Source organism: Strix aluco, chromosome 1 (genome assembly GCF_031877795.1).
Source record: "Strix aluco isolate bStrAlu1 chromosome 1, bStrAlu1.hap1, whole genome shotgun sequence".
NCBI lineage: Eukaryota > Metazoa > Chordata > Aves > Strigiformes > Strigidae > Strix > Strix aluco.
Window position 1 is genome coordinate 111,086,827 of NC_133931.1, and position 16,019 is coordinate 111,102,845.

The window sequence follows — 16,019 nt, forward strand, 5'->3', positions numbered from 1 at the left end:
ACTTGCTGTCAAACTCCCGGGTGAGAGAAACAAGAATTTTACATTTTTTCATAGCTATTTTTATGTTGCTGCAGACTTGAGAAAACTGCATGAAACTGGAGCTGCTGCTGTGAGGGTTTTTCTACCACTGTAAATGTCTTTTCTGTCTCAAAAATACCATTACAGACCCTTCATCTGTATGGATAAGTGCTGATTCATTGTGTGCCAAAGTCTATCCTCTGTTGCTTGTTTGATGTTGGTTTTTAGGTGGTGCTAAGAATTAGAGGCCATTTAAGTGAAGGGAGTGTGTCTGGTAAGGCAATAAACACAATGGAACCCTCAGTCTTTGGAGAATGATTTCATTTTATTACAGTTGCCAGGGCTACTCTTAAGTCCTGCATATTTGTGAAGGGTAACAAAAATAGTTGCACAAAAATACACTCTGCAAAACCAGAGGGATTTTTGAAGAACATAATGGATTTTAGGGGAGGTTAAAGCATACATTTCAATCCTTGATTGTTTCCAAAGGGTATTTTTGAGTCTGTTAACTGATCCTGGCACGTTTCTTTTGCAGGAATGATTTTTAATGAAGAAGATCAGGAAGTGAGAGACTTGGGCTATCAGAAGCATGCTTTCAATATGCTTATCAGTAATCGACTCGGATACCACAGGGACGTGCCTGATACAAGAGATGCAAAGTATATACTAATTTTTGGAGGGGATATAGTATAATTTCATGTGCTTAAGGGCTTGTTACTCACATTATACCTGATGTAGTATCTTAACATTTTTGGTATTACGTGTCTGTTAGATACTCTTTCAGCCTCCTGTGTCGCTGGAGGCAGATTTCCAGCTCTTTAAACAGGAGTGCTTGAGGTTTTATTTTTATTCTTTGGTCTCTTCTGTCTCTTTTGACTGAGTGTTGTTTCTGGAGATCTAATTTTTTTGCCAGCTGGAAAAGGTATGTGATAAGTAAAGCCCCACATAAACCAGGCTTCATGAAAAAAGAAAGATTACTACTCCCTGAAAGCAAATTCCCAATTCTTAATTCACTTTAAGAATGCTTAATGAAGAGCTAGATTGGATATACACTTATTCAAATTTTATTATATTAATTTAATTTTTGTGAGTAGTAGGATTGGCAGACAGCTATTTTGATAGGAAACAAGATTCCAAAAATACTTCAAATAAAAGTCATTGTGGAAGAGTCCTAGGAATCAAACTTTCTTTCCAGCAATACTACAATTATGCTTCCTATATCTCATCTTGCTAGCTGTGTACTCAGTTACTTAAAACATAATACAATTTTTTATTTTTTTAAGCTTCATTTTGACATACTTAGTACTGTAACTACCAGAAGAGATGCTATAATTCTGTTTGGTACCTTTGAAAGATGGACATTAAATGTTCCAGTGCCCAAGTTAATGAGAGACTTTCACCTTATGTGCTATTTCACATTTGTTGTAAGCCTACAGAGGGTAAGGTAGAAGAATGACTGATGACCAAAGGTGCTCTGTTTCTCAGTTCAAGTCCTTGCTTGGTATCTGGATTGCACTGCTCTGAATACTTTCTATTGAAAAGCAGATTTTTTTTTTTTCTATAATCTGATGCATATGAAGGGGAAAAAAACCACCATTGTAACAACAAAACCCCCCCAACATTTAATTGAAAATTAAATAAACCTGCATCTATTTTTCTAGTGTTTTCTCTGGTGTGTGTAAATGTAGTGAATTGTACTTGCTGAAATGTCTCTCCCAAGAGCTGAGTTCATTCCAAGTCAGAGAAGACTCTTCTTGTATACTTCTAGGTTTTCATTTATAGTTTCTTATTTTTACTGGATTCCTTCGTGCCTGGCATCTTCATATGGCATTATTCTGTGATACTGTGCCCTATTAGATGTATGGACAAAATTTGAAAAGGAGAAAGAAAGAATGATCTGCTTTGAGTGGGAGTCAGCTTGCAGATTAAGATGCTTAAATTCAGATAGCTGCATGTTAGTCAGTTGTCTCTGCTTTTATTATAATTAGCAGAGATCCTGTCAAGTCCAGTTAACGGAGCACACAGAGCTCTTCAGCTCACAAACTGCACTTGTCAGCCGTAGGGTGAGCTGAATGCTATCTGGAATCCACTGACAGCAGTGACTAGACTTAAGTGCCTTAATCTGCAGGCTGAATCCCAACCTTGGTTGTCTAAATGGGTATTTGGCACCATTGGAGGTATTCTGGGTAGTCTCCGGCAAGTGGCCAATAAAGTGATGTTGTTTTGGTAGGCCTCATGTCATATTTGCCATTCCTGCACATGTCTGAGCTACCCGAGGGTACTAGACAGTATTGTGACAGCTAAAACAAGCCCTTACTGTTTTCTCTTGTTTGTCTTGAGGATCTGTGATTCTCACTCCCACCCCAATCCATCATATCCTCTGTTTTCTGACAAGCAGCAATGTTAATTATAAGTCTGTATTATGTGGAGAGTAACTGACTATGCTGAGGTCTACTATAGATGTTATACATCTGGGCTCTTCATGTGCAAGTTAGGGGTTCTTCCTACACATTTAATGTTTGTGTGTTATTTATGAAGTTTCAGTAGCCCTATGGAAATCCCCCTGAAATAAAGTGGTAACTACTATATATCTGTTTGCAGATGTAGAGAGAAGTCCTACCCTTCTGATCTGCCCTCTGCCAGTGTTGTTATCTGTTTCTACAATGAAGCACTTTCTGCCCTGCTTCGCACGGTGCACAGTGTCCTGGATCGCACTCCTGCACACCTTCTTCATGAAATTATTTTGGTGGATGACAACAGTGAATTGGGTGAGAGAACCTTTCAGTAATATTTTGGTCAGTGCTTACACTTTGTGACCTTCCTGTCTCTTCCTGTGCTTTATTGACTGGTCATAATAAAAACATGGAAGCCATGATGCAAAACCAATTTGTACTGCAGTGCATCTCCAAAAAGTGCCAGCCGATAGAGCTGCATGATGTTCTGAGAAGCCCAAGATGACATCCCCTTTGGCACCAGTGCTATTTTACTGATGAGCTGTGTATCATACAGATTTTAACATTCAAAAACAGGTTTCAAAGCTAATAATGAGGAGTGTGTGTTTGCAGAGGGGGGCGGTTATAGTTCAGCTGTGTTTAACTATTTTAACTGTGTTTAACTGGTTTTAGCAGTACCTTGCTTGGGCTGCTCTGATGCTCGGAGCAGATTACACTGATATTTCCGTAAACTTTGTGGCCAATACTAACTGTGGGGATGCATCAGAAAGGAATTGAATGCACATAGTCTCAGCTGCCGTCTTGCAAATTAGTTGATGTGGCACTATGGAAACAGCGCGTCAGTTTTCTGTACTTGCTCAGCATTTCAGACTGGTGGCGTGCTGGGATGGAGCTCAGCCTTTGCTGGGAGGGCTTTGCGTGGCTCTCGCACAGCCTCTTGTGGCCACCCTAGGAGTAGCTGTCCCTGGCTCTTGGTTGGAGCAGCCTCTCTGCTCCCTCAGTCTGGAAGGGGCCCTAGAGGGGTAGACCTTGCAGAATTGCTTTGCTGTTGTTGAAAGATTGATGCTTTGGCATTTTTCTCTCGAACGATGGACAAGGCAAAGACAGACACAAAATTCAAGTGTTTTGGCACTTCAGAAGTGAAATGCCTGTTGAGGAATGTGTTAGTGTAGTGGTACTTGCCAGCAGGACTGTGCAAGTTCCCTGCTTGCCTCTGAACAAGTCCACAACTTCTTGCATTTTTAAAATGGTTTTTAGATTGTATTCTTTAGTACATATAATTAGCTGCCTTGGTCTCATTGTTTGGTTTCTGAGTTAAGGCCTCACTTGCTCTAAGAGGCTGATTAGATATGTATAATGTAGAATGAAATTCTCTTGTTATGCGGCTAGTTAATTTCTCTGAGGTCAGATCAAATGTTAAGATACAGGAGAGAACAAAGATCAAACACTCCATCCCTGGCTGATAAGAATGCGTAATATTTAAAAGCTTTTGTTTTGTGTTTTGGAAGCTATACGCACTCTTTGCTACAAAGTCTCTTGTGCAATTTGTTGTTTTAAAGTTTTGTAACCTTCATATTCAGAACTAAGCTTGCTTCAAAACTCAGCCTTTTGATAGTGGTAATACATTTGGTTAAAGCCTGTGTTCAGGCAGTAATGCCATCACTCTTCTGGTCTGTTGCTAATTTGAAGGCCAAATTGGGTTCAAAACATTCAAGTAGCAACTTTTGCCTTTTTGACTTCAAATAAACATGTTTTGAAGCCGAAGATGGGAGGAGATATTGTTTATACAGAGAATTACTGCTCTGGATGATGACGATACTACTGATGTTTGCACTGCTGCTTAGTTTTAACGGATGGAATTTTACAGCTGAAGAATGGCAAAGCTGGTTTGGTGGCTGAGGAAATGGGCAAAGGCTTTGGTTGTGCCATGGATCTCATGTGAGCTTGAGCAGGTTGCTTAATCTCTATGCCTCTCTGATATTATCTTTTTTTAAAATGCTTTCCCATTTTCCCTACGTTGCATACATCCTGAAATGGTATCTTAGATGAAATTCTGCCTATTTTTTCAGCTTTAAATACAGGAACTCTGCTGCACATCAGTGCTGTTGTGCAAAGCTTGGGTCTTTGCATCTAGTTTTGCCTCAAAGCTTCTTACACTCAATCATCAATAGTCTTACTAGCTAAGCAGGCATTTCCATGGCTCAGCTGAGCCCACTGTTATATTTTTCTTACCCTTTGTTGCAAGTCAGGATTTCTTTTTTTCCCTGCTTTAGGCTTTACCTGTTATGGAACAGCCTACAGGATATGTCGAAGGCTGTTAGTGGAAGCATTCTTCTATGCAGAAGAAGAGATTGAAGAACAGAAAAGGAGGAAATTGTCTGCAACTCAGTACTTTGAAACAATAACACCCCTGATTCCCATCCAAGATTTCTCTTGTTTGGAGGAGCCTTCGTTCCATAGATACGGAGCAAGATAGTGGCTAAAGTAGAGACTCTACTGACTAAAAGGAAGCAATTCTCTCCTTGGAGCAAAATTTCTCAGGCAGCCTATATTGAAGCAATTTTTTGGGTTATGTCGGAAGAAATCAGTCTTCCCAGTGGATGTGAAGCTGACACACAAGAACACATCAGACAACGCAAACCTCAAAAGGTGTCTGAGACTAAACTGCCTGTTGAGAATGGTCCATGATATGTTCAGTCCCAGGCAATGGCTAGGCACAGTTTCCAGCAGAATGCTAGTTTGTCCAGGTCAAAACTGTTTGCTGAGAGCATGTTAGCCCTTTAGGTACTACTGGCTTTTGCATTCTGCTGCTCAAGCCTGTGTTGTGGGCCTGATTTAGCTACCGGTATAGACATGACCTTTTTTATTTCCCCTGCTGTTTTCAGAAGTTTGCACATGCAAATCTATTTCCTCTTGTATTTTATGTCCTTTCATGTAGCCTTATCTGCCCTAAGTGCTGAGTTTGATAACTGACCTTTTCTGCTTTGTGCTAGCCCTTTGTTTTCTGCAGTTGTACACTGTCTTTCCCTTGCTATGGTACATCAGGTGAAGAATGATTCAAGCAGTAGTTTATTTTAGGTTTGCAAATCCTTCTATTCTGCTTATTTGGGTATCTCATTTGGGTAGCACCCTGGAGATGACTTTATTTCATCAACTTTCTAGGAGACTTTCTCCAAAAAAATCTTTCCTATTATCTCTGGCATATGATGTCACATTCAAGGCCAGGGGAGAGAATTCCTGTGACCCAAATGAATCCTGTCTGAGTCTCTCAGAGACTTTTCTTTGTCCTAGAATATTCTCTAGCACCATATTTGCTATCTGATTCTTGATTCACAATGCCGCCTTGCAGTGCAAAGGCTGAGATCTTAACCTTTGGAGCTGCTCCTGGGAATCTCCTTTTCAGTCTTCCTGCCTGAAAGTTCTTGTACTTCCTGAAGGTTACAGCCCTGGCTTCCAAATATATTCCTTTGACATTTAATCTTGTTAATAGAAACTTTAATGTTTGAACTGACATTCATCGGAATAATAATATGTATTCCTTTTATTCATCAGAATAATAAAATTCCTTTCTGTTGAAAGTCTGTCTGCCTCTCTATATCCAGGTTCTCTATGAAGTCTCAGCTGGCTTTTTGTTTTTCTTTCTCATTTTATATTGCTTTTTATTCCTCCATAAGCTTATTAACTTGTGTTTTCCTATCACATCAGTCTTCATGTGTCCATCTTCTCTTCAGTGGTCCTGCTTTAATGTTAGAAACCACTCAGGTTTCCTCAGGTGAAAAAAGTATTTTTACTTTTTATGGCAATTTTACTCTTAAAAGTGCCATTAATGTTACTCAACTTACAGTCATGCTTATAGATTTCAGTGAACTTTGCTGTCCTTCAAAAGCACATGCTTGCCAGAAGTGTCTTTGATCCTAGGGATTTTTAGAAAAGCAACAGCCTGTGAGTGAGTTGTACTTTGTATCTGCTGTTGTATCAGCTAAGCAGATACAGATAATAGAATGTGTCTTCCTGCTTCTTTTTAAAGGTGTAGTCATTTGTTTTAGTGTATGGAACATGTGAAAGGGTTTTCGTTACTTCTGCTGCAAATGACAGTCACCATGAGAAGAATTTGGAAACTCTATTTCTTTGCACAGTGCCTTTTTTTTTTTAGCAGCAGTAATTCCTTTTAGTATAGAGTCTAGTAGTCCCAGTTAACTTGAGTCATATTGTACAAAAGGCTTTGCAAACAGAACAGAAATATCACAATCCAGTCTGTATTCAGGAAACCGAGGCTAAGCGTAAAACCTGAGACAGTGGCAGCATATAAAAAGTTAATTGGGAAAATACAAGGAAGTGCTTATCAGCAGGAATGCACCCTGTGGAAGGCCCAGTGGTATGGTCAATCACCCTCTTCAGTGCAGGGTGTGCACCTGCTTTGTGCATGTGCGTTTCCATAATGCAGCAGGAAAAAGTGAAGCCGTTAATAGGAAAATGTGCAAGTAAAACAACAAGAAAGGCCCCCCGGAATTGGAGGGCAGGTGTACGATGTGGGATGACTGACTGTCCTTTTAGTACCCTTGGTTTGAAGCTGTGTTGTATTGGGGTAGCTTTTTGATCGAGTTTTTCACCCTTTTTGAGTTGAATATCTTGGGACTTTAAACAAAGCTTTTACAGTTTCCATCCTGTTGTTGAACTTGTGTTTTCCTTTTCTCAGCTGACTTGAAGAAGGACTTGGGTGAATATGTTAAAACTCAACTTCCAAAAACCACAAAATTGGTAAGAAATGAGAAGCGGGAAGGCTTGATTCGAGGAAGGATGATTGGAGCCTCTCATGCCACAGGTATAGTTTCTTGTTTCTCTTTTCCTTGCATACTTTGACCATATGTTAATTGGGTGACTTCTCTTTCTGTAGTGCAGCTCTTTCAGATGTTGTATGTTTGACCTGTGATTGCTTTAGCCCACTGTAGGGGCTCTGCATGTCATGTCATGTTCTAAGCTACACAGTTTAGCTGAGGGGAAGATTTGAGATAATGCTGTCTTAGCTGAGAGACATTTTAGCAATTGGTTCAGAATAATCACTGACTTTGAATTAATTGTATTGATCTTTGGCTGTTATATTAACCTATGTCACAACAGCTACACAAAGTCTTCAGTGATACCTCTGTAATGATAATTGGAGACCTTAACTAACATTACCTGTGTATTTAAATGTTTACATCATGCAGTTGACCATGATCTTTATAAAGCTTTCTCCAGTATTTCCTCATAGCTTTACTGAATTAGTCCTCACCTGAGGTTTTTTCTGTTACTCAATGAGAAGGAAGAAAGGAGGACTTAATACTTGGCTGTATGTAAATATAGAGTAGATATAATAAATTCAGTGATTTTATAGTTTGTAATTAACTTTAGGAAATCTGTGCTGTGTAAGGGAGGGGGTGATTTTTCAAGTCACCCCAATAATGACTGTGCAAATTTGGAGTCAAATTCGAGTGTCTTTTAAATGTTGTCTGAACTGTTGATTTGTCTGTTTTTTTTCTTCCTGCAGAAGTTTGCTTTTGATAAAATGAGTTAATTTTTTAGAATGGGTCAGTGACATGGTAAAACAAAACCAGTATTTGACAAAATTTAGTGAGGAAGTGTAGATTGTCCTTATTCCTGTCCTGAAAGAATGTTGTCTTGGGAACATCTCCATCTGCACTAGGTATTGTGGTCGCAAAATATTTTCTGCATGTTTCACGTGAAAACTGTTGCTCTAAAATAGCAGTCAGCTTCCTTGTTAATGTACACAGTAATCTGGTTTCTAATTTGCCAATCTAATTGTAACACTTCTCATACAAGCTTTTCTGTTGTTCAGTGAGTGTTAATTGGGATAAACAATATTTGGTGCTTTATGTACACTGTGTGTCTTTTATCATAATATGCTTCCAGTTAAATTCTTCGGTGTCTGAGAAAGTATGTGCTACTCTTTCAAATAATTTTGAGTGGCAGACAAAGTCTCTTAATTGATGTTTACTCATTAGCGTTGTAATGGCATAATCCAGAGAGAAAATTGTGCTTACACTTTCCAAGCTGTGATAGCAGTTATTTGAGTTAGTGAAATTTTAAGTAATTTTATTGTTCTTCTTCAGTCAAATACTGTCTGTTGTTAATGGGTGTCTCATTATATTGGCATGTTTCAAAGTTGTTTTCCTTAAAGCTCTTTCCCATCTCTTCCATGTTACGTATTCTAGCGTTACGTAAATTTCATGTTGCATCCTAAAAATTCAGATGACTTTTTAGACCAACTGAGCCTGCAGGTGTCTCTTGGATCAAACTGTCCTCTCTGACCATGGCAGATAATCCCCATGTAAACTGATGTGACCGAAGTGTTGCTTGGTCTAATACTGGTGGATTTGGCTATGCCCATTTAGGGAATTCACTCTCCTTTTAAACTGGTATAAATCCGCAGTCACTCTAGAGCTAATGAAATGGGGCAATGCTCTATGTTACTTTATATTCAGGAATTGAAATGTTGTGGCCTGTGTCATGGACAAATGTGGATTAGTTCATCAGAATGACTTTGTTTAAAATCCACAGATCTTTGCTGCAACAGTAACTGGATGGATCCTGAAGCATGATACGAAGTGAGCCCAGGGCAATTACAGTCAGTGGACAAAACCAGCTTTGTCATGGGGATAATTCATCCAGTCCAGTATCTGTCATCTTGAGCTATCTCTGTAGTCTAACTTGGGCATGGGAGGTGCTCTGCATTAGGACAAATGCACCTCCTGACTCTTAGAGCACTGGTCTGATGATGTTTCATTTAAAGTACAGTAGCTCTGCAGAATCTGGGTAGAAAATGTGATGACTATAAAACCCTGTCAAAGAAATGCAAATAATGGCCCACTTGAGCAATTCATAGCAAAGTGTGAATAGCCAGGATATACCTTCTGCCTTTGTGACTAAACTAATCCCTGTGGAGTCTCTGGTTTGTCAGTGCTCTGAGTGCAGATGGTGTTTTCCCTCTGTTACACAGGGTGGTGAGGATACTGCTGATACTCTGCTGCCCATATAATAGCATATGTGTTTGTGTGTTTCATGCTACCATGGATCTTTGTGTTTTGTGTGCTTTGGCCTCTGTAGGGAAAGTGCTGGTATTCCTGGACAGTCACTGTGAGGTGAACGAGATGTGGTTACAACCTCTGCTGACTCCCATCAGAGAAGATCGCAGGACTGTGGTGTGCCCTGTAATTGACATAATTAGTGCTGACACACTTACCTACAGCTCTTCCCCTGTTGTGCGCGGAGGATTTAACTGGGGCCTGCACTTCAAGTGGGATCTTGTTCCTTTGTCAGAACTGGAAGGACCCGAGGGAGCCACTGCTCCAATCAAGTAAGGTTCCTCCTATGTGGTGTGAAGCTCTGTGTAACATATGGATGATCAGAAGCACTTCTTAAGCATTCTGGAGAGTTATCTGGATGTGCAGTTTTAGAAGCAGATGCCTAATCTGTCAAATATCTGACTTGCTTTACTTGGAAATAGTTTTGGTTACTGTTACCTATTTCAGTTTAATTTCTTGCATTTAATCACGAATTAGATATATCTGTCTTATTAGGTCAAGAAGACACACTTCTAGAGAATGCTTATATCAGCAGCTTTTGCTAAAGATGAAAGTCTGAAGGAGCTCATGCTACTCTGTATTAGATCTGTCCAATAATTTCACTTTTGAGCTATGCATTGATGTTTGTTTCCAGTCTGTCTGGGTGTTTGGCCTAATGATGATTTTGATAACTGTCTTTGTGCTAGTAATGCCTGCGTATCCCACTCTATATAGACTCTGTAATTTCTGTGATGAAATGCTAAAGAATTGCTAGATTGGGAAAATATGTTTTTCTGGTAATAGGAAGGTGGTCCCCTAGCTGATGGGAGAGAACATCAGAGCATATGGTAATTTTCTATGTCGACATCATTTTCTTTGCTTCAGGTTTAATTTATATTTTTCCTCAAACAAGCAATTATTTTGTCATAAAGCTTCCTAAATGAATGCACATAGATGTGGAAAACATCTTTAAAATATGATCTGTCTCTTTGCACAATGTTGCAAATGCCAAAAAATGTCTGTTGGAAACCTGTGTGTATTGTTTTTGTGGGTCTTTCGAGTCGTAACCATTGATGGCTGTTTTGCCTGTACAGAACTGGCAATATTTGGTTCCTACTGGACATGTAACTTATAAAATGATGTCAGTGGACGCCTTTTTTAGTCACAGACGCATCTGGTTCAGACATGAGAATAGAAGCTGTCTCAGTGTGAATCCCTTCATGAGACAGGCCAGTGCTGGTAGAATGATGGCAAGAAACTGATTGTGCCTTTTCTAGTTGCAGGTATCTATCTCAGGACAGAATTCAGGTTTGTAAGGTGGAAGAACTTTACAAACTGACTCATTGCAGATAATGTGGTACTCTTAAAAGATTGCAAAGTGAAAAACAAATTGGGCAGTCTCATCTCTCTTTCCTTCTCTTGGACTGTAAATGAAGAGCATTTCAGGCTGACACAAGCAGCTCCAGCACAAGATTCTTTGCTGTTGTCTGACAGCTCTGCAGTTAGTCTTTCCACATCTGCCTATCACAAGATTTGGTCTGAGAAGCCAGGAAAATCCTTAAGTTACTTAACAGTTTGGCTTGTTTGGAAAGTGTCACTGTGGCAATTTCTGAAGCTAGAAGGGAAAGGACAGCCTGGGAAAATCTGAATGGGGAACCAGCATAGAAAGTCTTAAAATCCTTATTCTCTTAAGAACAGTTCTCACAGTTAATGTGGGGAATGCCTGAACATTAGTTCTTGCTGTGTTCAACACTGTTGTTGCATTCCTTCAACTCACTTTAAGGAAAAACTCCCATGAAAAAAGCAGAGAACTTTAACTTAAAGGGAGTCATCTAAAAATATTACGTTTTCTGAGTACGAAAGTGACTTTTCCTACTTAGAGGTCTCTGCCTGCTTTGAAAAAGAAGCTAGATTGCTATTTAGCCTTTGAAAATGGCTTTCCATCAAATGGAAACTCTTGCATTTTATGTTTTAGAGACCTTCATAATGAAATAATTTGGTGTCAGGGATGGAAAAATTGAGAGCACCCTTTCAACCCAGGTTTTAAAGTGACAGAAGCTGTAGTTGAAAATTGTGTGAGAACAAGCAAGGAAAGCTTGGTTTCATCACAGGTTTTTATTAATAAGGATGAGAAGAATCCTGTTCCCAATCCATTGTATGTTCCAACTATCATATCATATTTATGTAGTGTTTTTACTCTTTTTTTAAAAAATATTCTAGGGCATCCACGTATTATAACTTTGTGATACAGTAGCAATTCAATCTAGAGACTGTACAATGGGGGTCATACACAGATTTTTACAAAATAAAGCACCATTCTAGTAACACACGGGCAAGGTGAAAAACCGGAAAATACATCTATGCAAATGTACAAGCTGTAAATAACTTACCAATTAACTGATCACTGCATCAATGATGAAACAGTGCTGCTCCTGGTATTTAAGTTGCAGAGTAGCATTTCTTTTAGCAGCCTCCTGGCTTGTATAGTTAAAATTTGGACCTTGTTTCTTGATCTAATTTGATATGGGAAATTAATGTGTACTCTAGACTCTGCTCTTTCTGCAGTTCAGTCAAGCCTGGCCTGTATAATTTGCCCCAGTAAGAGGGGAAGAGCACATCATTGTGTGCAAGTGTACACATTTGTAACTGTAGGGGAACTAGTTTCTGGTAAAGACAGATCTAATTAAAGGCAGCTCCTAAGTTTCACTGTAGAAAACTCAATGGACTCCAAACTTGCACAAGTTTTTACTTTTTTACTTTTGTTTTGGCTTTTTTTTTTGTAGAGACACAGCTTTGTTCCTTTTTCTCTGTCCTGTCCCTTTTGCTCAAGTTTGCTATGCAAAGAAATATGGTTTATAGGTATTGGAATAATAAAAGATCATAAATACCACTTACAGATCTGCAAATGTTTTGAGACTAGCAGTGTGATCTGATGATTTCTAGTGTCTGCAGGATTTAAATTGTATTATTTAAAATGTATTAAATTTAAGCTTCGAGACTAGCAGATTCAGCTGAAATTACTGGGCTTTCTCCTCTAGAAAAAAATGACCTACTTTCAATATTCCTTTTTAGGTCACCTACTATGGCTGGAGGCCTCTTTGCCATGTATCGTGAGTACTTTAATGAACTTGGACAATATGATAGTGGCATGGACATCTGGGGAGGAGAAAATCTGGAAATATCTTTTCGGGTAATCTGGCTTTTACGTGTATTGGAGTATGAACCTCAGTGTCTGGCTGCTTCTCTTCCCTATGTACAATTTCTTTAGCACTGGAATAGCTATTTGCACTCAGAAATTGTCACACTTATTCCCAGGAAGGATGCCTTCAGCACGCAGTAACTGCCTTTACAATAATCTTTAAGTTATATTTTAATGGGAAGATTAAAGAGAATTGGGAGCTCTGTAGTTAAATGTTTGTGGCTTTTTCTTAGGTGGAGCATTTCATAATAGCCATAGAGAAGCATAAGAAAAGAACAATCATGCAAATTGCTGAAATGAGTTTATAAGCAATGTCTAATGAATTTCACAAGTCTGTTAAAAAGATGCGTGGCTCACAGCAGCATTGGTAATAAGTAAGCTTATTATATTTCCTTAGACATGTATGGGGCTTTTCAGACACTTCAGCCTCCTTTTTGAGGGCCTGGAAATGTAAATATTTTATGATTAAATTAAGAGTCTTGTAGAGGAGTCAGCTTGATTAGGAAAACAATGAGAAAGTCACAATCAGGAAATTTGGAAGTGATGCTTTGCTGGGCTTCCTATATTTTATTTTATCTTCCATGTCACTCCCCTGAAAGAAAAAACTTTTTGTGCTCAATGTTGTGTTTGCCTCTTCACTTTTGTGAAGTGGATTCGTCAACAGGTTTGACAAGAATCTGCCTGAAAATGAGATGCTATCATGATAAATATGAAAAGGGTATTAAAAAATGAAGTTAACACAACCTCCCCCCCAACCTAAAATCAAACATACAACACCCAGAACTTTAGAGGAGTCTGTCAAATTGGGTCATTAGAGAAATCAAGATTAGAGCTCAAAAATAAGAACTGGCATTTCATAAATTTGAGTGACTTTAAAGAGGTATGTACTGAATAAACAAATTTTTTCAAGTTTTCAGTACAAAATGCAATTATTAGATATCTGAGTAGAAGTGTACGGAGTGTGAGGAAATTATGGTTGTTACTGTGTAATACACAGTTTCAATAAAAAGGGCTTTGAAAAACTGGAGTATATTCAGAGAGCTTTAAAAGGTCTGGAAGCCCCATCTCCCTGGGGGAGAGTTGTAAAGGACTTTAGTCTTTATCTTATCCAGGAGGAGTTTTGAAAGTGACTTGATTATAAACTGGTATGTGAGAAGATTTTTCTGAGACTGGAAAACATATTAGTCCAACAAAGGGCCAATGATGATAATTTGCTGGAAGCTGAGGTTTAAAAAGAAAATTTAAAAAAATAAATGGAAGTAGAGTGTAAATGAAATCTAAATCTGGGGTTCAGTGGAAGGCACCTAAGTGTAGTATCTGAATGTGAGCAGTATTTCTGAGTTCCCATACACTTAACAGAAACAAACAGCTGTGTAAAATAGGTGCTTATACTTAGTTGAAAAGATCTCCAGGCTCCCTTGATGATATTGACTGATCTTCATTATCCCTTGTGGAAGTGTGGACATGTTAATCTGCAAGTTGAATCCTGGCCAGTATATTTCAGTGTTTTCTAATAGGTCATTAGAGCATAAAATTTTAGAAAATTTACTATTTGTTTCATGTAAGCCATGACGTGTTATGTGGCAAGTGTGATGATATTACAAAAATGTAGTATTTTCTAACCTGTGGATCTGATAATTTGATTTATCAGAAAGCATAATACATGGGACAACATTGCTGACACCTAGTCCCGTCATAATGCATAGATCTACCTAAGTATCCCTTGAGGAAGGAGATAGTGGCCCTTGTCAGTATACATACAATGAGGTCTGTTCTGCTTTTGTATGGACAGATCTGGATGTGTGGTGGCAGACTTCTGATCATCCCCTGCTCCAGGGTGGGACACATTTTCCGTAAAAGGCGTCCCTATGGCTCACCAGGGGGACAGGACACTATGGCTCATAACTCACTGAGGCTGGCACATGTGTGGATGGATGAATATAAGGTAAGAGACATTTCTAGGTCATGAAATAAGTTAACTGGCTTATTTGTCGAAGGACTGTATCACAGTGGGGTCTGTTAGCAGCTCTAATGGGGTCTTTCTTCTATAGTCTTATTTTGTAGTGTGATTAATTTTGACATGAATTCCTAAATTCTGTAGGATTGTCATTTGGCTTTTGAGTGCTCAAGTCTCCTCCCTCTTACTTCCACTGCCTGCAGGAGATTCAGTTTTATGCCTTTTTAATGAAGGAAAAGATGATGAATGAGTTCTTGTAAGCTCTGTATTGCTTTGTGCCCAAATCAGTATTATGTGGCAGCCATATACTGCTATATGCCTTAAAGTAGTTTCCATGTTAGTGAGACAGGGATTTTGTTGGTTGCTTGCTTGCTTTCTGTTTTAATTAGCAGACTGATTCTTAGTCTGTCTTGCCCTGGAAGATCAGTCAGGATTGACTTCTGTATTCAAGGGCAAGTGAATTTCTTCCTTGTCTTCAGATCTTGGTACTGATGCTTTGAATGTAGATCAGGTTTTTGTGAAGCCCGCATCTCTGTGATACTTGAGGACATTGTGTCTTGTGAGACCACAGGATTTGCTTTGTGGCCAGCTCCTGTGCTCCCTACAATTTCTATACAAGACCTATTTTATTAACTTCATATTCTTTAGAGGTTTATGTTTCAAACCCCATCCTTTATCTTGATGTTCAGTCAGTTTGAGGAACCTATTAGGGGTCATTAATTTTTATCTTCATTCTCCATCTCCATAATGCATTGGTGGATTTGATCTATCACTTTCTCTTTTATTGGTGTCTGGACACAGTTGTTCTGTGATTAATGGCTTTCTCTGAAGCTTGGAATTGATTCTTTGTTATAATTTCCAGCTGATACTGCTTTGTCCAACAAGGACTTAAACTGCTGATTCTAGCAGTCTCTTATCACAGATTTATGTCCTGAATGTTTCCAGCTGTTTCTAATCTAATTCTCTGATAGTTGCCAGAGTATTGTTATGACAGATTTACATATGGAAGGCAAGCCTGGAAATATTTTTGTTTTTATAAGTGTAATGCAATATAATTTATTGAAGTGATTGTATGATGAATGGTACAAAGATAAGACTTAAAGGACCTGTTGTGCAGCAAAGAGCAAATACCCATATTTAATAAATAAAGTTGCATAATGGAAGGGAAACAGCAAAATTTTCATAACTGTCAAAAGCAAAATGTGAAAGAAGTAGGTTCATGTATACAATGGAAATAACGCAGAAAAGGTAGGATACTAAAATTTGAACTTTAACCAGGAAAAAATGCAACTGGAATAGCAGAGCTACTTTTTTGAAGCAGACCAATTTCT

General features: G+C 38.7%; 1 protein-coding gene across 2 annotated transcripts in view; it reads left to right on the forward strand.

Moving 5' to 3' along the window:
* GALNT11 (polypeptide N-acetylgalactosaminyltransferase 11) overlaps positions 1-16,019 on the forward strand; it is a 54,224-nt gene that overhangs the window by 20,235 nt on the left and 17,970 nt on the right. The window contains exons 3-8 of one of the 2 annotated variants that reach the window (XR_012624037.1): positions 554-677; positions 2,620-2,786; positions 7,168-7,293; positions 9,576-9,825; positions 12,605-12,642; positions 14,524-14,676. Coding sequence is in view for 1 of the 2 variants with exons in the window: in XM_074831352.1 (XP_074687453.1) it covers positions 554-677; positions 2,620-2,786; positions 7,168-7,293; positions 9,576-9,825; positions 12,605-12,722; positions 14,524-14,676 (938 nt within the window). In the remaining variant the exon portion in view is untranslated. Of the gene's footprint in view, positions 1-553; positions 678-2,619; positions 2,787-7,167; positions 7,294-9,575; positions 9,826-12,604; positions 12,723-14,523; positions 14,677-16,019 lie in introns of both variants that reach the window. The other variant, XM_074831352.1, reaches the window with a different exon arrangement.